Source organism: Chanos chanos, chromosome 1 (genome assembly GCF_902362185.1).
Source record: "Chanos chanos chromosome 1, fChaCha1.1, whole genome shotgun sequence".
NCBI classification, from domain to species: Eukaryota; Metazoa; Chordata; class Actinopteri; order Gonorynchiformes; family Chanidae; genus Chanos; species Chanos chanos.
This window is the reverse complement of record NC_044495.1, coordinates 58,768,078-58,792,706: the sequence shown is the minus strand read 5'-3', so window position 1 is coordinate 58,792,706 and position 24,629 is coordinate 58,768,078. Positions and strand designations below refer to the sequence as shown.

The 24,629-nt window shown below is 44.0% G+C and overlaps 1 protein-coding gene across 1 annotated transcript in view; it reads left to right on the top strand.

The window, feature by feature from the left end:
- The window catches only part of cfap299 (cilia and flagella associated protein 299), a 58,239-nt gene that overhangs the window by 33,292 nt on the left and 318 nt on the right, over window positions 1-24,629 (top strand). The window contains exons 4-6 of the mRNA XM_030766320.1: window positions 15,111-15,253; window positions 22,284-22,413; window positions 24,400-24,483. Of these exons, the coding sequence (XP_030622180.1) occupies window positions 15,111-15,253; window positions 22,284-22,413; window positions 24,400-24,483 (357 nt within the window). The remainder of the gene's footprint in view (window positions 1-15,110; window positions 15,254-22,283; window positions 22,414-24,399; window positions 24,484-24,629) is intronic.

Here is a 24,629-nt window from a genome sequence, read left to right as displayed (position 1 = left end):
AAAACGTGACCACAGTTGCTGGTGCGAAGGACTGATGTGGATGTTCTCTTAGCCCTTTCTTTTTTTTTTTTTTTCTTTTTTTTTTAACCCAGGATTCAGTGCGAGTAGATGGTGACTGCTCTCTCCACATCAACAGCGTTACACTAAAAATGTGTCCAGTTTATCGCTCATGTCTACTGCCGAGCTGGGACTGCTGGTTTGTCCGGCGAGGAAGCGCGCCGGCGTCTGTTTTTCTGACGTTACACTGTCGTAAAAGGCTGTTCTGGCAGACCACTCATGTTTGTGAAGGAGGTTCTGTGTGGTAATGACAGATGTGTTCGCTGCACTGCTGTGAAGCAGTTTCTCTCCACCACACATTATTGTAAAGGAGGTTCTGCGTACTATGCAGTGTTCTAATGAAGATTCTGCACGCTATGCAGCACTGCGAGGGAGGTTCCATGCTCCGTGTGTTACTTTAGTTGATTCTGTACACCACTCCTGTAAAGGAGGTTCTGTAAACTATGTGTTTCTGTGGAGGAGGTTCTATACACCATACATAATCTTGAAGGTTCTGTATTCTGTGTGTTACTGTGAGGGAAGTTTTGTGCACTAGGGAATATGACATTGTGAAGGAGGTTCTGTACTCTGAGCATTATTGCAAAGAATCCTCATTAGCATGTTAGTGCTTTAGCAAAACGAAACTAGTCTGGGAAAACACCTCCATCCAGAATTACTATAGCCAGGACACCAGCTTTGGTGCATTTCAACTTCTTTGAAAACACCCAGAATAACTAGTTTTAAGTAAAAGTTCACATGATGTTTATTGGAGCCTCAGGCGGCCAAACTAAAAAGAAAATAAATAAAAGAATGAATGAATGAATGAATGAATGAGTAGTAAAAAAAAAAAAGAGAGCTTAAAACACTGTTAAATTTGTAAGCACTTTAACGTGGCCATAGCAGTTCCCCATATGGTCAGTTCATTCCTCTCAGATTCTCTTTCATTCCTTGTTATCTTTTATGCTTTCGATTTTTAACAGCATGTAATTATCAGATGGGATTTTACAACCCGCAGGTAAACCGTAAACACGCGCAGTGGAGTTAATCTGCAAACAAGCTAGTTTGAGAATGAGAGTGTCTGCAATTTTGGCCTTGACAGGACACAGGAGTGGGGCAGAACCAAAGTAATTTAACTCCAAGTTGTTTCTTTTTCTTTTTTCTCTCTCTCTTTCTCTCTCTCTTTTTTTTTATCGTTGTTAATGAAGCCTCTCTGTTTTCAGTTTCCTCCACCTGTGAGAGCATGTGGTCAAACTCACCCCACGCTTATTAAATCTCAATGATACAGCACCTGTTTCATGTGTTACGATAACCACAGTAAACATTCATTAAAGAACAATTTTGTTTTATTATGCGGAGGGTGTGGAGAGCGATTAGCGCTTAAACGTGTTTGGCTACACTCCTAGACTTTTGTGCTGAATTTGCTCACTTTGTCATGACTGACATGAGTTGAAGAGGTTTTTTTTTTTTTTTTAAATGCATGTGTTGTCATAGGTGTTGACTTTTAAAAGTGTTAACATCTTTTTTTTTTTTTCCCTCTCACACACACTCTCTCCCTCTGTCTATTTTCACGCTGACACCCATGGTATTGTTCCGCTACAAAGAGACAGGTGTTGGTTGTAGTCCTGTTTTTAAAGGATTACAGACATCTCAGGCTGAAAAACTCCGCAAGTACAATCGGAACACCATAATCTTACCCGGTTTTACACTTTGGGTGCAGTTAATCTGAAACTCTTAAAGTGCTTTAGCCGATCTTGTAAACTTTTACAAATAACCTGCCACTAAAAATTCCAAAGCTCACGGGGTAAAATGCTAACACGCGCCGTCGCTGACTAAGCTAAACTGTAACTAGCCGAAAGTTCTAAAGCGCATTAGCCAAAGTCATAAAATTCCACGGCCGAAAATTCTAGGACACATTAAGTAAAGCTGTGGTGTTGAGTTTCTACATTACGGTAACACAGCAGAATGACTCTCACTCAACAGTCTCAGAGAGCCATCTTAGCATGGCGCGCATTCGATCGGTGTCGTAGCAGACGGCTATGCTTACAACGCGCCACACAAGTAGACATGGGATTAGTCAGAGGAGACCCGCCGTGCCAAGCTTCACACAGCTCTGCCGTTTGCCATGTCACACCAGCAAATATAAATAGCATCGCCAACCACATGAAGGACAGTGAAAGTAACCCTATGCTTAACCGTTTGCTTTTCGGTTTACTGCAGCCTTATAAAGACGTCGCATATGTTAGAAAGGCCGCAGAGCACTCCAGAGCATGTTATTTGTTCATTCTTAAGGAATGACTGGTCCGTCACCCACTGAGGCAGAGATCCCTCAAACGCGCTAAGGGGCTGTCCGGATCTGGGGCGGGTGGCCCTGAAAACGCGTTTCACGCTAATCAAACACGTTGGTCTGGTCATTTGAGCTAAACTCAATAAAAACAAAAAAACCAATGCAGCGTAGTTAGTTGTACTCTGGCACAGAAACACTTTGGGCATCCAGATGACGTCTGTGTAAACCTGTTAAAATGAATGTTTGTGAGGATGTTTGGAAAGCCGCGATATACTAATCCGGAGAGACACAGCGCTGTCCTCTGTTCAAAATGATTAAAGTGAATATTTGTGAAACAGACTGTCTATCCAATGTTGTTGTAGTGCAGTTTTAATGGTCCTATTTTTTTTAAAAAATGTTCACATACTACGTGCCAGCGCGTGAGTATAGTGAAGAGAAACATTAATATTAGTGTTCATTCAAACACGTTCCCTCGAGGATTATCCCCTGAGAGTTAGAGATCTGTGGTTGCTTACTTGTGTCTTGATTGAACATGTTGGAAATTTCAGCCTCAGAAGTGTTCCTGGGCCTTTTATCAGATCTTCATAACTTATCAGTGCTTTTGAACACAATGCTAAATGATGCTTGACATTAAAGCATCTGAAATATATTTTGTTTTGTTTTTTTTTCGGCCGCTTTGTGGCTCTTTATCAGTTTATTAAGATCGCCGAGATAGGGACGTTCTGGGGCAGAAATTGTACCCCACCCAGTACTTTAAAGTCATGCATCTGTCTTTTTTTTTTCCCACCCTACTGCTGCTCTCTGTTCCTGCTCTTGACCATGGCTCTTCTGAAAAAGCCCTGCTGTTGTTTAAAGCTTGAACGTGCTTGTTTGTAAAACAGGTATTTCAGAAAAAAAAAAACAGACGTTTAGTCAAGGTGTTTGGTGTGTCCCCTTTGCTTTTTTTTTTTTAATGCTTGAGATGGACTCGAGTCGCATTTGTGGTCGGACGCAGTTGAGGGATGGTGGTCAGGACGGGGAATTCTGTCGGACGTCAGAGAAGAATCTGGAATAGTTTGATCCTTATTTAGCAATGTGCTTCCACGATACCCGACAGCCTCTTGACTCTGTACGCAATACATTCACACACGCGCGTTCTCATGTCAGCCACATAGAAACGCCCGCTCTTCAAAGAGATGACTTGGTTTCATGGCATTTAATGTTTCCTCTCTTTTGGTATCTTTACCATAAACATTGATTAGAAGAAGTGTTTCAGTGCTAGGATATTATGCGAAGCAATCTGAGCCTGCAACCAAATTACTCAACCACTTAGCGTTCGCAATTCAAGCATTCCCAAAACGAATCCCCAAGGCCCCGATGGGCAGATGAAAAGAATTCCTAAACTTCCAAACACTAACAGCGAACATTATCTGCCTCAAACCCCTATTTCATCACCAGTGTGTGATTCATAGCCTAGAAAAACAAGGATGTGTGGCTAAACTCAAGTGTACATTCACATTTCAACCACAAATTCGATGATTTATCTACATAGAGCCTTTTAAGGAGTGAAATTGAAGTTTGAAAAGCTATTAAAATAACGGCGAGTCCAAAAAGTATGAAAACACACTTTTTTGCAGAGTCGTGAATTATCATCAGCAGTGTCGTTTTCATTGTTACAGATAACAATCAATCCATAACATGGAATTTTCAAAGTCTTTGTCTCTGGTTTGTCCTAGATTAATATTCGTTTGGGTGCTGTAAAATAAATGTTGGGTAATGAATGGTTGTCCGTGTCAGCCAGAGACAGACCTTACCATTCATATATTTTTTTTTCTTTTTCTTTTTTTTTTTTTTTGGTCTCAGACGAGAAGAAAGAAAGAAAAGGGAAAAAAAACCCTTGACAGACGCTGCTGAATATTCTCCTGTGTGGTTGTGATTTAGAGCAGACACAGAGTCAGTGAAAATGTGGGAAATTGAGAGAAATATGCTAAACCCCCTTACACATGACCGTAGCGAGAAGCTTAAGCAACTGATGTCCAACAAAAAGAGGGAAGGAAAATAATTGGTTCTCAAGGGTTTATGGTGTGGGTTCCCAGAAAGGTACTTTGGAGGACAACTCCCTTTTTTTACACACGCGCACACACACACACACACACACACACACACCCTCTCTTTCTCTCAGTCTGAATGCGGCTTGCACCTGTGCGGGCTCTTCTGACACCTCCCATGGCATTTTGGAACGTGTGTCTGCCCCCCCCCCCCCCCCACCAACCCCCAACCCCCAACCCCCCCCCCCCCAACTCTCCTCCTTTCCTGCCTCTTCTTTCGTCTGATCAAAGTGTCCAAGAGGAATCATCTCTTGCGAAGATATCGGATCCCACAGAACGATGCGGCGGGGGTGGGTGGGGGTTGGGGGGGTGAGTGCGAGGGCGGGGGGGGGGGGGGGGTCGTGTTCTCAGCATCTCGGAGAACAATGCGCGGCGGCTGTCACCCGAGCCGCGCGGAGCCGACCCGAGGAGGCGCGGCGTAAACACAGCGAGCACATCGGCGCTAAAAGCTACAAGGCTCTCAGAGTCCCTCCGTCAGGACCACCTGGCAGTGTTGGCAGTGCAACACGAATGGGGAAAGACGAGAAGAAAAAAAAAAACACGCTCAGACTCGGTACAACTCTAACGCCACAGAGAAAAAGGGCCAAATAACGACAAGGCCTGGGGGGTGGCCTTGCTGCTACTGCTGATGTGGCTCCGACACCCTGATCGAACACGAGTTCTATGAAACTCCTGTGAATCACCACTACAATGAGATACAACCACTACAGTGAGATATTTGGTCCTTTCCCATCACATGAAACAGTGGAATTCTCTCTCTCTCTCTCTCTCTCTCTCTCTCTCTCTTTTCTTATCAAACGCCGTTATCTTTCAAAGGTACAAAACCTTTCAACTTTTCTTAAGTTGTAAACGGCTTTTTCGTGCCCATTGTTGAAGGCGAAAACCACGCATACTACAGTACCGCTGGTTTCAGCCTTTTGATGTTTGATTTAATAGGAGACATGACAGCCTCTCGTCTGAATCCAGACCTCAGATTGGTCTGCCTTTCGTTTCATGGAATCAAAGTCAGAAGCAGCCGGGGAAGAAGCTACAGTTTCCGTCTCACGCTAGCCAGGGAAGAGAGCTCTCCGCGTCTCACTCAACAGGAATGTCATCACTGGCCGTTCGGGACCGTCCCTCCTAATTACAGGAGCACAGGCTCGGTTAGGCCTCGAGCTCTGTGTTGTTTCCGTGACTACCACGCAGACTGCATGAGACCTTGCTCTCTGTAGCGACGACTGCCCGTATTGTGTATCACGCAAATGATCTCCCGGGAGTTCATCATCCACATGATAAACATTTATGACAAATCTGTGATTAATCACCTTAACAGAGCTTCAGACTGTGATTAGAATTTAATATTGAGGACTGACAGGCTGTGAATGATTTAATAATGCAGTGCAGTGCAAGAATTCTGTACTATATATAGCTTATAACAGCTAGTTCATGTATGTGATTTAGATATGCATGCAACTTAGATATGATTTAGATATGCATGCAAAAAAACCCAAACCCTTTAAAACAAACAACACAGCATTAACAACAACAAAAAAAACCCCAACAAAACTAAAACAACAACAACAACAACAACAACAAAAAACCACGTGACATTGTCGTGTAATACTCTGAAGGGTTTATGAAATGATCAGAACGTAGATCCGCTTTGCGGAAAATAAACTGTCAAACGCTTGGAGTGTCCTTTGTTGACTGTGATCTGATTTAGATCGCTCTGCACACTGTCACTGGGGCGGGGCGGGGCGAGGGGTTGGGGGGGGGGGGGTTGTTCTGAGCTGCCTGGGCCGTCCCTCCAGGCTCTGTGGTCGTGAACAGTGGAAGGAATGTCAGAACGAGTCCAGCTGCAGCAAACCCGAGTTACGCTCTTGAAGGTACACTCTTAAAAAAAAAAAAAAAAAAAAAAAAAAAGGGCTTCTGAGCCTTAATTACTTCCAACCAATAATCCGGCACCGCGCTCATTTGCCCCTTCTCAATTTTAAAACATCCCTCTTAGTGAAATAACAGGAAGGGAGTAGACTCCAAAATAAAGTTGTTTGTGGCCACCTTTTATGCCCGAGTGTGGAATTTAAGAAGCTTAATTTTCACACAAACGCTCCTCCTCCGCCGCCGCTCGAGACCCGAGTCAGATGGCTGCGTGTGTGGTTTTAAACCGAAAAAGGGCGAAATGATCGAGCGTCAAGTGACTCAATTGTCACTCGACTCCGCCGCCCCCCCCCCACCCCCCCACCCCACCACGCTCTTCTAGAGAACGTAGTAGATCGGTCACATATGTTGAGCTTGAGACTTTTCGACTGAACGACTGTGGCGTCTTCACTTTTGATAGAGCATTAAGAGCGAAATCAACGACTCCACGGATGTTTGAGAATGTCTGTTCTCAGGTTTGGGGGTTTTTTTTGTTGTTGTTATTGTTGTTTTTTTTTGTTTGTTTGTTTTTTTTTCCTGCTGGAGTTCGAATTCAGCTACTGTTTGTATGCCCTCTTTTCTTAGAGGCATGTGCTTCAGGGAAACATTGGACCCAGGTCAGGTTACTGAACTGTAACACATTGTCAAAGATACATAATCCAGTATTCAAAAACCATCCTCTCAAAAGCCAAAGGGAGGACTTTGAATTAATGTTAATTCACGAAGCACATGACTAAGTACATATGTTCTCTCTCTCTCTCTGCCCTCTCTCTCTCTCTCTCTCTCTCTCTCTCTCTCACATCTTGATAAAGGCTGCTTCACAAATCCCAAACTGCACCTGCACAAGCAGGACCCTACAGTGTGCTTAAGTTTTCAGTTTACTGCTTAATCTGCTGTGTTCTTTGGAGACTCTGCCCTGAGAACTGATTAATCTACACACACACACACACACACACACACACACACACACACGAAAAAAAAAAGAGAGACGGTTTTTCAAGTGTGCAACTGTTTCAACAAAGAGGCCATTCTTTACAGAATCTGCCACAAAGTCACCCTCAGGTCAGTTGACTGAAAAACAGCGAGCCATCGTGTGTGATCTCCGGACAGGCTCTTAATGCCAAAGCAATGTGTCAATCCAGTCCAGCTAATAATGATAATAATAATAATAAAGATAGTAGTAATAATAACAACAATATGCATGCATTGCACAAGCTTGTAAGCACACAGGAACACACATACAGATACACACACACGCACACTCTGAATAATATGAAAAACACTTTGCTTTAGGAAAAAAAAAAAACAGGTTTAGAATTTTGCTTCATCACTGACCTCAATAAAGAATAGATTAGCTGTGTGTATTGTCATAATCAAATGTTCTTGCTGTGTTGCATGTTTTTGGTCACCTTCCGTTAACCTCAGTGTTTGGTTTACTGTATTCAGTGGTGCAGGTGCTGATCTCTCTTTCTCTCTCTCTCTCTCTCTCTTTTTTAAATAAAGGCTGACTTTATAAACGATGTTGTTTTCCTGTGTAGCCAGCAGAGAAGAGAGAATTCTTCTTTAGTTTGCAAAAAGGATCCAGGTTCACACAAGAGGACCTGCCTTGTTCTGGCACTTTTCAATGCTTTCTCATAACCAGGGTGGGTAATGTTTAACATTGTGGTCAGGGGAGCTTTTGAAAGGTTTGAAACTCAGAGATTTGGAACACAGAGCTGTGTAGATGTGGATTTGTACCAACATAAATCCACATCTAGGTTTCTGTATAGGCCTATAAGCTTGGTCTAAGTTCAAAATTTAGCCTTGACTAAACTCTTTAGTAGTATTTTAATCTTTCCACAAAGCCATTCCCCCCTTCCCTCTGTTTTTGTACAAGTCTACAATATTTCAACTGCTGCGTCAAGAAACATGAAATTTTATGACTTGGAAAAAAGGTGTCTGTTGAAATGGATGAGTTTGTAATCCTTGAGTGTCATTTTCTGGAATAGTCTTCTGACAGATTCACAAATATGGAAGTCTTTTCTGGCCCCCCGAGGGCCGGCCCAGTGCTGCACATGTTTGAGCTAAACTTAAATTTTCTTTCCCACAAGTCATCCGAAAGCCAAAAGAATGTGGAAAATGATTGTAGTAGCAGCGCTGGAAGGGAAGGGATGCCTGGATCTAGTCACCCCCGGTGTACGAAAAATCTGTAGCAGAGACTTAGCTTGACTGATTTGTGTTTTTGCCATCCAGGCCAAATTCAACTGTTCTATGTTGAACCTGTAATTCTTGATACAATTCAGGCATACGTCTAATTTAGTTTTCCTCTTGGCAGCAGACGCTTTATCCTCTCCGCAGCTTTACGCAAACGGAGTGTTAAAAACCGGCCTCCGAAATAAAACAAAGAAAGAAAAAGAAAAAAAAGTTTTGAGTTTTTCTCACCTGCCACATGTGAGACAGCACACCCTTGACTTGAAAAATGACGGGTTTGAGAAATGCGTTTCCGTCTGGGAAGAAACGAGATACGATTGGCATTTAGAGCTGATTAAAACGGCCAGAATTAGAGGGTGAGGGTGGGAGGAGAGGGGGGGGGGGACCGAAATGTTTCTGGCCTCTTAATTAATTTAGACGAACCTTTTTGCCCAGGCTGGCACAGCTAGCACAGATAATGCTCACCCAATGCTTTTCCTCGTTTGGTTTAATAACGTCTTCCACCTCTCGGGAAAACTCTTCGGAAAATAACGTGACACACTCGTCTTTTGGCCTCGCTTCTTCTCTTTTCCTTTTTTTTCGTCCTCGCGCAGAATCAAACGGAAGCGTCCGTCCGTGCTCGCTCTGGTCTCGTCAGTGGACGAGAGGCCTGAGCACGCGTGTGATTTTATCACCGGGCTCTCGTGCTCCTCTAGGCCAAGAGAACAGCAGATGGTCTGGACACCCATGGCAGCAGCCCTCCCGTGACGCAGAACCGGGGTCCGGGGGGACAAACGCGGGGGGGCCGCGTTTGGAGAAATGGATCAGCCGGGCAGAATACCCTCAGAGCCCTTTGAAGAGCTTCTCCAAAAGCGTGGAGGTCCAGATTAATAACGGTTGACTGTTCAAACTTCATTAGACGTCGTATGAAAGCACTATTAGCTGCTGCTGTTTTGTTTTGTGCTACTTTTAACAGTCGTGTTTTTGTACCAAAAAAAAGTACTTGGTAGTCTTAAACCAAGATTGGGGTTTTTTGTTTTTTGGGGTTTTTTTGGGGGTTTTTTATGTCTGCTGCCCATTGATGAATGCAGGAGTAAAGAGGCTGATCTGGATGCAGCTGTAGTGAGTTGTAGAGGTAATCTTTTTAAATGACACCCCCCCTCCCCCCTCCTCTTTTTACATTTCCACCATATGGAGCTGTTTCTTTCCCCCTCTGTATGCGTTACGATGTGGTTTAAAGATCTGCTAGTCATACACAGGTTTTTATGGGATGGTCTTTATTTATTCCTGATTACGCTGTAAAGTTAAGACGTTAACCAGAGCCGTTCGATTTGAGCCAAATCGCTCCATTCTTGCATATGTAAACCATACACTGCTATTAGCATATTGAAGTGTTTATTGGAAGAAATTATTTGTGTTTTCTTTCTTTCTTACTTTCTTTCTTTTTTTTCCAAACGAAAGTTTGAATCTTTCTGGCAGTCGTAATAATCCACAAGCCCGTTCCTGTCATGGGAGCAATCTTAAAAAGTACAAAAAAAAAGAGAAAAAAAAAAGAAGAAGGAGGTTTGTGTATTTTTTAAACACAAGAAATAGGATAGCATTTTCTAACTCCGAGTCCCTTTTAATTCACTGCATGTGGGCTGCAGCCACTTATTTTGTGGTTTTGGCTTTACTGGAGTCCTCTTCGCACAACGGGGCCAAGTACCCTCCACACAGTGCCAGTCCTGACTGACTGACCGACTCTCTTCCCCTCTGGTCTATGGCAACATTTGCTCCGCTCCGTCACAGGCCTCGGGGCAGAGCTGTCCCAGCCGTCGGCTGTTTGTTTGGACGGATCAGAGACACCTGCTCTCGCGGCTTGTTTTCTTGCACAAACACCCAAGTAAGCTGTTTATGAATCGAAAATGGCAGACACATGGGTAAACAGTTACGCAGAGCAGCTTCTCTTGTTCCACCTTAGCATAAACAACCTCTTTTTCTTTTTCTCTTTTTTTCTTTTTTTTTGTGCTAGTTCTCTGCGTTTCCTGAAGACGCCTGCTTTGTTACACTTAACCGATTACGTTTCTGGACCCCTGCTCTATCTCTGCGTCTCCAAAAAAGTGAGAATCAAAAGCTTCGCCGCCTGTTTTGAATTTAGCATCTAACAGAAACACATCTCCTTTCTCTCTCTCTCTCTCTCTCTCTCTCTCTCTTTTCGTTTTCTTCTTCTTTTTCTCCTCTCTTTCTTTTCTTCGCAAAATTTCTTTTCCCTGAATACATTCAGGTCCGTTTGAAAGCGGCGGCGGATCGCACAATGCTACAATATGCTACAATAAGTAAACACAGATTTTAACGTTTAACCACCGAGTTGAGCACTCTTTCTGGTATGGTTAAGTTGTGAATTTTCATTCCTTTTGCCAAGACATCTGTCTTGTGACACACCCTATAATTATAAGTGAAAGGAAGCAGCATCTTTTTTTTTCTTTTTTTCTTTTTTTTTTTTTGCGTCCTTATTGCAGACATGTGCGGAGACCGCCGCTGATATTCCAAAGAGACGTAAACGGTTTACCTGCCAGGCCACATTCCCGTTGGGTCGCGCGGCTCTCCTGTCAGAGAGAAATTGCGTAGACGATGATGCGTCAGCTCGAGGCTGTTTCAGTTCTGGAGCAGAATTACCACAACCTTTAGCAGGTCCTTAAAAAAAAACCCCAAAAAAACAAAGCAAACACCACCCCCGCACCCCCGCTGAATCAATAGCAAGGTCAGCGATGATGAAAGTACTTGTTTCTGACCAATGGACGGATGACTTTTTGATTTTTAATGTGCAAAAACTTCTTGTGTGTGTGTGTGTCATAGGCATGAGAGACCTGTTTCTTGGGGGGAAAAGTCTCCGTTTTGTAGGCCTTTGAGATGTTCTGTTCATTCTGACAGCTGGGTTTTAACAGTATGACGGTTAGGAACCTTTGATGGAAACAGTGGGTCCACAGTATGAGGCCACAGTTTGTCCAGTTTAAATCTTGGCTTCACTGGAGCTGTGAGGATGTTAATGCTATTTTTTTTTATGTTATTTCATTTTTAAATTCAGTTTGTCATCATAAAAATGAATCAGAAACACAAAAACAAAGCTGTTTTAAAGGGTCAGGACACAGAGTTAAAATGTGGTGTACTGACGCCTATGAACTCATCGGTTTGAATCATGTGATCTGCCCGCGAAAGATTTCATAGTTTAACAGTTATATTTTAGGCGAAACGTCATACATAATACATACTAGGACAGAGCCGTACCAGTCAATCAGAGATATGGCTTTGGACAGGGTGAAGCTCCGTCATGGTGTGTGTGTGTGTGTGTGTGTGTGTGTGTGTGTGTGTGAAGGGGGGTGTTTTGTAGGTAATAGTGGTAAATGATAGAGTGAATGGTAGGGCGTAGCAGATAGTACCAAAGCCCCATAGATCTTCGTGACTCATCTCATTCATCTAAGAGAGTTGCTTTCATCTCATAAAAATCTACTCTCAACATGTTCTGAATTGGTCTAACCACTATATGCAGTTTCAAGATTTGGATCTCGAGTTAGAGAATATCATGGGTGGGTTTTTTTATTTTTTGTTTTTAATTTTTTTTCATGTTTCGTTGTACACTCTGGGCTTCCAACTGGTTTCTGGTTTGTATGGACTCATATTTTTATGCATTGGTTTGATTGCGAGATTATGTCTTGCAGACAGGGAGTAGGCTAACACTGAGGTTGTATTTAGGGACTCTGTGCCCATATTGAAACGATCTATCATTGCATCTTTCCTATTCAATCAAAACAACCACAGAGGCCTCCAGTGAGTTGATAGTGGCTCAAATTTAAATTAGCTTATTTTTTCTGGTTGTTTTCAGAAGGTTTTTTTTGGTAGCTGCCTGCTGCCCTAACTTTGGACCACGCTGAAAGCCACCATAGTCCTTCTGCAGCAGCGTCTGGCACCGACGGAGTTTGATCGAATAAGGCTTTTTTTTTGGCACGGATTTGGTGCTCCCCCCCCCCCCCGCAGGTGAGAGGGTAGAGAACGCACCAACGTGAGCAAGTGTAATTCTGGTAGATCCAACAGAAGCAGCGCACCTCGGCGCACATCTGGTTTCCACCACTGCATCTATTACACAAGTCCCCACTGTGTGAAGTTACGTCCAAGCCAAATAAGCAACCTTCCCCCGTCCCCACCCCTATACCCCCTCCACCCCCTCCCCCCCACCCCCCACCCTCCTCCTTTCCCCCTTAAGGAACACCTTAAGAGGGACGGGGGTAAGCCTGCCAAAAAAAGGACTCCGACCTCAAACATTCCTGTTGCACAGGCCATGTTTTCCTTACCCCAACAAATTTACACAGTTGTTAGTGATGGCCCGGGATTCCTCCTCGAGCTCGACCCACCAATAATAAACAGAACCCAGCTGACACCCAGGGACACCTGCAAGCCCTCCTGACACTGCAGGATTGTTCCCAGGATTCGGGGGGCTCTGGGAGGCCCCCAACTTTCCCGGGAAGAAAAAAAAAAAAAACGTTATCCGCGGCAGAGAGGAGAGGAGGGTGCTTGTCGTACCACCCCCGACGCACGGCTCGCCCTCAGATAAATGCGTCAGTGGAAAAGTCCTACCGGGGAAAACACCCTTTTGCGCCGGGCTGCGCTATGATAAAAGCCATTCAGTCATTTCCTTCGCCTTGACCCCCCCCCCCCCCCCACACACACACACACACACACACACACACACACACACACACTCTTTCTCTGTGCAGTTGGGTGGGTGTGTTGTAAAGAGTGTGTCTGGTGAAGACCCAGGGAAGCCTGCTGTGGCCCTGTTTCACTTCACAGCTCCAGGACACGGTGAGAAAACAGAAAAGGCCTCTTGTTTAAAACGCCTCTCGCTCAACCGTCTCCTTCAACCTCATCTCTCGATTGTCTCGACGATCCGTACATTTCCAAAAGGAAAAAAGCCCGGTATCAAACGGTTCACGAGTCAAACTTCAACACAGGATAAAAGACTAACGCTGAACTAGCTTCTTGACAAACGCTGCAACTGGCAAACCTCTTGAATACTGTTGACCTCCAACACTGTTAATAAGAATAATGTGTTTAATCCCCTGGTTAAAGCTAAACTGTGAGTCGGTAGCACCTGCTCCTACAGCTTGATGGTTTTTGCCGGACACAGGCTTTATATCACTTCACCTCCTAGGGAAACTATCCTCCGTGGAGTAGCTGTGGGCTGCAGGTTTGGATTCCTCGTCTTCATCATCCTCCACTCTGGGTTTTTTTTTTTTTTCGTCTTTTTTGGATCGAAAGACGATCTGCACGCCTCATGCTTCCCACTGTAATTCTTCGCCCCATCTCAGTGATGTCTTTTCAAGGCCGAGAGAGAAGAGGACAGAGGCCTGAGATAGCGTAGCTGCCTCGGGCCTCCGTCTGGCTGTAAACCCGATAGCGTCTGTTCAAAGCGTATGAAGAGGAGTACCCCCTCTGTTTAAACCCCTCGACGCCGGTTCTCTCACTCCTACCCTGTGCAACGTAAAGCAATCCACGCTCGACTGCTCCTCACACAAATACAGGGCTGATATCTACAAATCTGTACTCAAAGACCGGGACTGTTTCACAGCTGAAGTGTGAATCTCTCTCTCTCTCTCTCTCTCTCTCTCTCTCTTTCTCTCTCTCTTTCTCTCTCTTTCTTCTTTCTATCTCTCTCTCTTTCTCTCTCTCTTTCTTCTTTCTATCTCTCTCTCTCTCTCTGTTGTTCTCTCTCTGTTTTGGGCATGTCTGATAACTTCAGAGACAGAGATCTTCTCTTGTGGGCAGACGTTGAAAAGGTTTGTTCTGTCATCGTCTCTCATCCAGACAAAACACCTACTGGATGTACTGTAAACAGTTTGAGTGTGTCAGCTGCCTCTCACTGACTTCCTTTTGTGAGGGAGTTTATCGCAGGGATCGCGGTGACTATAAACGACCATTTCATCTTCTTGTGACATGAGGGTTTTCTTAAAGGAACAAAAGCCTGTTGTTTGTCGTTTGAGTGTTAAGGATTTCGAATGCGTGTGTGGTCAGTGTACTTCTTATGAGAGATGAACTAACCTTTGATCCGTCAGAAAGCGTGGAAAAAACGTAACAAACGCTTAACAATATAACGGGCACCGACATTTTGGGAGCGGTCTCGAAAACAAACTAATTTATCGGCCAGAAACGAAATTGCACGCATACACGCATTGCTACTTTACTCATGGAATATCTAGGTTTTCCATATAACTGAATTTCGAGCTGTTCCAATCTCTCCAAATTGACTGAACAGAGCTTCAATTATTGCTGCTGGAGTTTTTTTTTTTTTCTTCTTCTTCTTCTTTTCCATTCTTAGATTTGGAGGTGTTCTGCACTTTGAGCTTTGATCCTGCCGCTTTTGGTTCCTACGACTCTAAAACCAGACCCGGTTCACACCGACGCTGTTTTTACAGTCGCCCTCTTAGAATGATCCATGGGATGTCCTGCGTCTAACAGTTTCATCGTGGGTGTATCTGTAACAGATACCTCCCCATCTCCCCAATTTTAATGATTTATATCACTCCTTTTTTTTTTGTCTAGTTTTTCAAGATAGCACGTTCTGTCTGGGACTGTCAATTCAGCATAGCCTCCTGTTTTTCTTACAGTCCATCATTTTCATAAGGGACCGAACAGGCCTTGGACAGGAAATATCTGGGTATATTGACTACTCCCACAGACTCCGAACCGAAGACTTTGAACCGTATTTCAGTGGAAAGAAGAAGCTCTTGCCAAAACCGTCTGACTTAAGGTAAGCCCTCTCAGACCGTAACACATACATGATGCATGATTAGCGGTTTACGCTTAAGCCTGATCCATTCTCAAAGGATAAACACGTCCTCTTCCATAAGGAGGAAACTTGTAGTCTCACTGCAGAAACAAGAGATTGATATTGAAGTGGTAAAAGAGTAAAAAAAAAAAAAAACACAAAAAAAACATACCGGTGGTTTTGTGGTATGGATTTTTTGCATTAGTTCACGCTGACACAGACAGACTAATGGGGAAGACTCCTTCTCGTCAACTTGTTCATATCAAATAGATCATTCTAGAACATTAAGGGATCTGTCTAAGGAAGAGAAAACATTTGTCTTTTGTCATGACAGGATCTTTCGAGTTTTAAAACTTGATTTTTACCAATTTTGTCACATCTGGAACTATCAAAAGCAAATTTATAAGCGTAAAAAAAATGGTGAATGGTCCGATTATCTTCAGCCAGTAAACAAGCTCACTAAAATGTAACTGTCGTGAATGAGGAAATGATCGTTATTTATTGAGTAAGTACATAAATAAATAAACACCTGTAATCCACTTTTTTTTTTTTTTTTTTAAATAAGCTTTTATGTGGGAGGAGGGTTTCTGAAAAGTTCTGGCATGGAATCCAATCATTCATCTTTATTCACACATTCCACATGTCTGCCCAGTGGCAAAACGATACATCTCAGACATGCGTTTAAAATCCCATGAAAATCTACACGCCCGGAGGAACACTGATATAGTGTGTGATTTAGAGTGTGTGTGTGTGTGTGTAAGTGTTTGTGTATGTGTCTGTGTGTGTGTGTGTGTGTGTGTGTGTGTGTAAAGGAAAACAACTGCACATCTATCTCTTAAAATTGGTTTCTTTAACTTTCGAACCCAAGCGCTGAAGCACTGTTTGGCCCCCTGCACTGCAGTAGTTGCCTTCACCTGTGTCTGGATGGGCTACATACGGACTGACGGGATACAGTGACTCATGCAGCTCTGTCCTTAAGGCATGACTGCCATTAGACTGAACAGACGCAAGGTTCCATTACCAAAATTGTCCTCGGAGCCGCCGGTTCTCTATCTTTCGTTTAGATACCATCTATTCATGAGCATGCCGACGGCCTAATGCCCCTTTGATGCTGTCTCCTGCCTCGACCAGCAGCAACGGAGGCATGTCTGTTTCTCTGATTCCCTAACAAATAGGCCAGGGATTTAGGTTACTGGTCCCAGTCCGTAAGTGGACAGGTTGAATCAATGAAACTGTGGAAGGACATCTCCAAAAAATCAAATGTTTGTGATGGCAGATGTCCACACCTAAGCTATTTTCAGGATGTGAGATTGCTCTTCGGTCAGAATCGCAAGTGGAATCCTAAACAGTGCTGCTCTCCAAAGGAAGTGTGTGTTTAGCCTCTCTCACCGTTTCCTTAAACATCAGCTAGGTCTCTCCCTCTCTCTCACCCTCTCTCTCTCTTTCTCTCTCTCTCTCTCTCTCTCCCTCTCTCTCTTTCGGGAACAATAACAATGCTTGTGGTTAAGTCTTAAGAGGGAGCATGTGCTGACTGTTTCCCGCACAGTGCACGGGTCCACAGCCCAGTACCACAGTTGGACTCTCTCTCTCCTTGTTCCCTGCTGACCGAAACGACCACCAGCTGGGGACACGTCCACGTACTGCCCCGAATCTGCACGGTCCAGAGCAGCAAAGGGTCAGAGTCCGTGACACCCAATCCACGCGTAAATGCTTTTTGTTTAAATATTTCAGTTCTTACGGGGGCTCTGGACCAGTCACATTCAAGCACAGGCCAACCAGCTGGAATGCCAGTAGTCCAAGAACTGACCTGAGTTTTATCCAAAAAAAATCCACAGTCGCTTGATCATCTTAGAAATCTAACTTCATTCGCGTGCTGTTTTTACATTGTTACGTGTAGTTGTAACTTGAAATAAGCAGATTGACAAAGTGCAAAGTATTTCATATTTTTCCAAGAAGAAATTTTATCTCTAAAGACTGTAGCGTTGATGTCCATAGTAAATTGTTCTAGGGAGTGTTCTAGAACATGTGGAGCGTCCCCTCTTCCACTCGGTAGGGGTAACATACACTGTGTACAGCAGACTTCCTCTCCGTCAGTCTCTGTGTTTACTCTGAGACCACACGAGTGACAGCTGTTTTGATGCACTGTTTCATTTGCTGTATCCCATTTTAACTCTGCAATTTACATACACAAATAGTTTCCATGGAAATAGTATATGTGCTCTCGCATGTGTCTCTCTCTCTCTCTCTCTCTCTCTCTCTCTGTGTGTGTGTGTGTGTGTGCACATATGCACTGTATATGTTTGCGTGTGTACTTGCACGTGCTCGTCCGTGTGTGTGTGTGTGTGTGTGTGTGTGTGTGTGCGTGTGCGTGCGTGCGTGTGTGTACGTGACTGCGTGCAAGCAGGTTCTGTTTGTGACAATACGAGACATTGAAGCTGAAGGATTTTAGCTGAAGGAAAACACTCTGCGCAGCGTTGGCCAAACCCACACCGCGTCTGTGCGCTGCTCCCGACCCGCACCTGTGGCTCTGGCCTCGTTTGCCACTGTAAAAATATTTGTGTTTCTGTCGCTCTTTATTAGCTTCTAATATGAAGAATACGGATTCCAGCCACAACGCTGAATACCCTGGTCCTTCAGCAGCATTGTCTGCGAAACCCCCCTAAAACACGAAGTCCGCCGTCGGCCCTTTGTGAGCATGTCAATGAGACAAGATGGGAGTTCGTGGATAGGACAGAAATTTGTTTGGAGAGAGAGAGAGAGAGAGAGAGAGAGAGAGAAAAAAGAGGGAGTCTGTACTCTGTGCTGATTTTCACACATGGTGAACACACATTTATTGGAAAGTGATTAAAATTCTAATGAGTGTGGCTGTATCCACAGTCAGGGCTGTGTTCAATCAAATCAAATTCCTTCTCGCTGCACCAACGCACTGATTAAGCAGGCCCGCTTCGGTTCACGACGGGCTGCGGTCTCCATCTAAAAACCGTTATTTTGGTTATTTGTTTGTTTGTTTGTTTTGCGTTGATTTACAGATGAAGAAGAGAGAATGCCACACACGTCCACCGGCAGGATAGAACCCTCTACGTTCGCCTTCCGCCGCGTCAGCAGAAATAACGGTTAACAGAGGGCTAACTGGAAACCGTCCGTTAAACGTAACTGAGCTAATCAAAACGAAACCAGTGAGTCTGTCAGACTGAATATTTCAAACAACATTTGCTTTGAAAAAAACCCAAAAAAACAGGTATGACAATACGCAGCAATTAAGTTGATCATTGGAGTGGGCCTTAAGAAAAACAGTACACTTTCCACTAAAACATTGTCAAGATCCTTGAGAACAACGGTTTAGCACAGTAACCATGGTAAGCAGAGGAACACAAACGTTGTCGGTTTTTTCTTTCTTTCTTTTTTTTTTTTTTTTTTTTTTCCCTTTTCCCCTCTCTCTTTCCGTAGCATTGTCAACCGTGATGGTAAAGACATAGGCCCTCTATTAAGAGCAGGGGTAATCGTTTCCACAAACCTCCAGGTTCTTCACACGTTTCGTTCAGTGGGTGGGGTGCCAACCAGCTGTGGCCTTGCTGTTAAGCATTCCTGTTGCCGGGTGACATCTCTGTGGGGACGATACAAGTGCCAATGAGCACATCCAAAATCGCACATGTGTGTTGCATTGCTGATGTATTCCAGTCACGAACCCCCCCCCCTGACTCCTCCACCCCCCCCCCCAAAAGAAAGAGATTGAAGTTGAAAAAGCGCAAGAAAAGAAAAAAAAAACAAAAAAAAACAGCTATTCCAGTTCACTCCAGAGTCGAAGATTTAAAAGCTCTGGAAAGCCTTCTGCCCCATCTTTTCATGTTCTCTGTTAAAATACCTCACATCTGTCCCGTTTTCTTCCACTAAAAGTAAGTGGTTCACCATTGCATAAAAGTGGTCAGCCCAAAAAATGTTAATTGCTATATGGTGTTTCGGTATGAATAGACTCCGAAAATGCTGTCAAACTTTAGTCCAAGAAAGAGGAAGTGTGGATATATCTTTGAATTTCTGTCCCTCTCAACATCGTTTTAAGAACGGCACACACACACACACACGCACGCACACACACACACAAAGAAAACTAAGGAAAAGCAAGAAGGTCCTAGTATTTCATTCTTCATATTTCTCAGTATTTCCTTCTTAAAGATATTTTAGTGTCCGAGTGAAAAGCGCACGTTGGACGGTTGGCTCATTTGTCAAGTTTGGTCACATACATCACTATATTTCCAAACCTTGGTCTTTGGCAGTGTGTGCGAGTGTCTACTTTGTTTACCATAAGGTCATTTACTGACCACTGGAGAAGCAAGAAGAGCTTTTCCCATGATGCTGTGTGGCAGGGAGCACATGTCTGAAGGACATTTTATTGGGGAATAGAACTTCTTTTTTTTTTTTGTATTGATTAGTTTTTTTAGGGTTGTTGTTTTTTTTGTGAGAGTGAGAGGCAGACTGTCTGTGATTCTGCTGTGGGGCAGACTGGAGCACTCTGGTTCCTACAGGAGGAGCGCGATGCTGATCACAGCACAGCCGTGGGGGCAGGGAGGCGTTGGGCCAGTGGATCTGGCCACGTTTCTCTCTCTCTCTCTCTCTCTCTCTCTCTCTCTCTCTCTCTCCTTCTTATTCTCGCTCTCTCATTGTCACTCACTCTGACTCTTTCACTCCTTCATTGACTCTCTCACTCTGTCCTCATCTCTTTCTCTCTCCCTTTACCCCATGAACCTTTCTCTCTCTCTCCTTTCGTTTTTGTTTTTTTTTTTTTAACAAACTGCCCCCTCCCCTCCCCTTCTCTCCCCTCCCCACTGTGTTGTAACCAAGGTGAAGACTACTACAGTGTATTTCTTGTTATTCAGAGATGGGAAATGACCTGTCAAGTGTCAGGAGACAGTGTAATCTGCAGTCGTTGCTTTGATTTACTGACGCTGGGTGTGAGAAGAGGAACCAGTCCAAAGATGGGCGGTGTAGGAATACCAGTAGCTAACTCATCCTTTTAGATTATTTTCCAACAGTCGTGAAGTAACGCACACTCAACACGGGCATATTTCGGTAAAAGATAACGAAATGGTGATACCAGTCGATATGTTGTGAAAATAAGGGTTTTTTTTTATTTTAGGTTGTCTGAATATTTGGTCATAATTTGTAATAGGGTAAAGTTCGTTAGTTTAAAAAAAAAAAAAAAAAAGCTGCAACCTAGATTCAAACGCCTGCCTCTATGTGATCCCCCCCGATGATTGCTACCGAACGAAAAATCCTTCGGCGTCTGACCCACAAGCCAAAACAGCGGTCATTCCTCAAGGTTGATGAATACAAACATTCACTGCTTTAGCCGATTTCTTTTAAGCCCTGAGTCCGTTTTACATTTGACATCTGTTGTTTGTGACATGCCGCGCTGTTAGGCAACCACAACAGAAACACAGAATGTATGGACCATTGGCCCTGGTCCAGCCAGTTGTCCAGATCATGGATGATTTGCTTAGTTTGCTGGTGCTTTATCCTCTGTGTACCTCTTTCCAGATTTATAAAGAGCTTCCTCCCTGTGGTCTAACTTTGCACTTGGACCAGAGAGCACTGCTCGGGAATATAGCGGAGCTTTGATTCACCAGTTCTCCAGCTCCTAGAGGTGTGACATTTGGAGTTGTGTTTCTTAGAGGCAGCTGGATCCCAGGGCCTCAGCCGGCGATGAGAACCGCTGAAAGCAGCCAGTTGGTCTCTCTCTCTCTCTCACTCTCTCTCTCTCTCTCTCTCTCTCTCTTTCCTGGACCGAGCTGAGACCATAGAGAGATATGCATTTCATTATTGTTGGTTGCGTGCGCCCCGATTAGAATCAGATCTGTTCTCGCTGCCGTCTTTAATAGGCTGCCGAATCTCAGGCTTCGTCCTGATTACGGCAGACAGAGAGAATTTCGATCCGCCTGAGATTAGAACATGTAGGCTCGTTCTTTTTTTTTTCTTCCCCCTTCTTTCTGCCTCTCTCTCTCTCTCTCTCTCTCTCTCTCTCTTTCTTTCTTTCTTTCTTTTTTTTTTAAGATGTCATACCTCACTATGTTTTCTTTGGAGTTAAACCTCTAGATTCTGTTCGTTTTTGTTTTGGAAAAAAAAAAAACCCACAGTGCCATTTTTGCTCCAAAAACATTTTCTCTTACATATTTTCAAGCAACCCCCCCACCCTACCCCACCCCACCCCAACCCCCGACCCCCCCTACCTCCCTTGTGTGTCTGTATGTGTGTGTGCGTGTGATTCCTTTTATGACCTTTGATGACAAAAACAATTCCCCGAACCACCTTCACATCTAACCAAAACCATCCAGTCGTCATTGTTGGAGAACCTATGGAAGAGTATATTAGCTTTTTACCTGCTTATGAAACGGAAATGATGTGGGGTTTTTTTTTTTGTTTTTTTTTTCGGGAGCCTGTCGACAGTATTCCTCCGCACGCCTTGTTACATGCTAAAATACACAGTGGCAAGTCTTCCCCAGATCAGATTCTTTGTCTGTGTGTGTGGACTTGTGTGTGTTAAAAACTTCATGAGTTCCCCTGTACGATTATTTCAGCTTCGACACTGATGGTGGTGTGCGTGTGCAAGGGGAGCGCTGTTGTCGTTTGACTTGTGTCAATAGCTGTAAAAGTGAACAGGAAAGGGGGGCGGAAACAATCGACGTTTATGTTGGAATCCAAAACTCGAGATAGATTTCGTTCCTTATTGGCCGAAAGCCCCTGCTGTAAGACCTGGCCTTCTGGACATCCAAAAGCAGCAAAAAAAAAAAACCTCCGTTCGAAATGAAGTCCAGATTCGCCCCCCCCCGCCTCAATTAGTTTGCACGTATTACATTTTGCCGTTTCCTCGTGCTAACGCTATCCAAGCTTCTTCTACGGTTTTTGTTTTCCAGGTAACTTTGGATGAACGTGACAAATGCTATTTAGCCACGACCATATGACTACAAGTCACAATTTAGATCATTAAGAACTAACTCTCTAAACTGTTTTGACACTTCAGCTTCTACAACTGGGAGACGCAGGTGGCGACGTCAAACGACAGCGCGAACTGGGAGGTGATCACGACGAATCCCAACGGTCTGCTCTTCAGGGTCAAACACGGTCGAAAGATCCTGAACGTTGACCCAGAGGTGAGTGAGTTTGGTGTGACTGTCTCGGTCTCTTCCTTCGGTTCAGGTCACAGACACAACTAATGATCGTGACCTGTGCAAATGAGCTAACCTCCTGGCACTCATTAAACTCCTACAAGTCAACAAATCATTTGTTAGAAGCTTTGCACAAGAAGATTAAGCCATTGGACAAGACACTGGACCAGTATTATGCCATTGGACAAGACACTGGACCAGTATTATGCCATTGGACAAGACACTGGACCAGTATTACGCCATTGGACAAGACACTGGACCAGTATTATGCCATTGGACAAGTATTATAGACATCTTACAGGTGTTTTACAACGGTTTTTACACCATTGTTTGTGATAAGATAACATAACTTACTACATTTAATAAGGCACATTCCAACCTCTTCTAATACTGCACTCGTTTCTGTAAAAAATCTGGAAAATATTTTTAAAAAAAAGGTTCTACAAGCAGTAGACCACTTGATAAGGGGTTTGAGAAACTGCTGTTTGAGAGCAGAACTGAACTGGTCAGAGTGGTGGTTGTCTGTCTGTGCAGTTCTCTGAAACATTAAGAACACGGTAGAGATACCATGCAAACGCCAACCAGTCCGACGGCTCTTAGTTTTCTCCACTCTCCGTGCTTGGGGAGTTGAGAAGGCGAGTTATTTTAAAATAGCGGCGAGTTTCAGACGGATGCTTTTGAATGCGAGCTCACTCAGGCTGGCAGGGCCCGGGTTCTGCCTGTGGTCGAGCACGCCCCGACCAGCCGGGCTATTAAAAAACGAGAGGATGCCCAGGAAGCCAGACGCTCAAAACCGCCCCAACGCCCAGAACCGGAGCCCGGCCCCGGACCACCCCCTCCTCCCCCACCACACCCCCCCCCCCCCCCCCCCCCCCCGCCCCACCGTGACTTCACTGCCCGTGTGGGCAGCATTCCTTAAGACAAACATGCAAAACCATGGTTCATACATCAACTTCCGTTTGTTTGTTTGTTTTTGTGTGCCTTCTCTCTCTTTTCCTTTTTTTTTTTTCTTTTTCTTAGAATAATGCCATAAAACTGACCTTAGGTTGTGAAATGCATGTATGTCAGACTTTGGGTGAAGAGATTTAGTTTAGTCTTCTCGGGAAGTCTGCGCACACTTGTCTAGTCCATTGAAAACGTGTGGTTCGCACGTAGACTAAATGCTATAAAACAGTTAAACTGATTTTGGTTTGTTTGTGTGGTTCTCGATCTGCGTGCCCGTGTCGGAGTTACTTTACCACAACTCCAAAACTACCTCATTTTGATTTCTGTCTCTATTTTAAAATAACTCGCCTTCTCAAGCCCCAGGCACAGAGAGCGGACAAAACTAAGAGCCGTCGGACTGGTCGGCGTTTGCATGGTATCTTTACCGTGTTCTTAATGTTTCAGAGAACTGCACAGACAGACAACCACCACTCTGACCAGTTCAGTTCTGCTCTCAAACAGCAGTTTCTCAAACCCCTTATCAAGTGGTCTACTGCTTGTAGAACCTTTTCTTTTTTTTTTAAAAAAAAATATTTTCCAGATTTTTTACAGAAACAAGTGCAGTATTAGAAGAGGTTGGAATGTGCCTTATTAAATGTAGTAAGTTATTTTATCTTATCACAAACAACGGTGTAAAAACCGTTGTAAAACACCTGTAAGATGTCTATAATACTTGTCCAATGGCATAATACTGGTCCAGTGTCTTGTCCAATGGCATAATACTGGTCCAGTGTCTTGTCCAATGGCGTAATACTGGTCCAGTGTCTTGTCCAATGGCGTAATACTGGTCCAGTGTCTTGTCCAATGGCTTAATCTTCTTGTGTAGAACCTAAGATTAGGGTGAACACATGCATGAGGACATATATGGAAGTCAGTCACTCACTCACGGAATTCCAGATTTACTATTACGGTCATTTCAATCTAACACCAGATTCCTAGTGAACTAAAAGCATGCTGAGGCTCTTAACTCTATCTTTAACTCGGCAGGTATCACCAGGCGATAACTTCTCCAGGACTCCCATTCAGACGGACCTCTACACACAGGTTGTCATTTACGACTCCGTCGTCCCGGTACCCAGGCCAATACAGGAGCCACAGTTACGCCAATAAAAACAGATGCATTTAAAAGCACAGAATAACCCTATCATTTTGTTTACATAAAAGTTGTTTTTTTAGACTCTTGTCCCCCCACGTGCTGTTTCTGTAAGCATGTACAT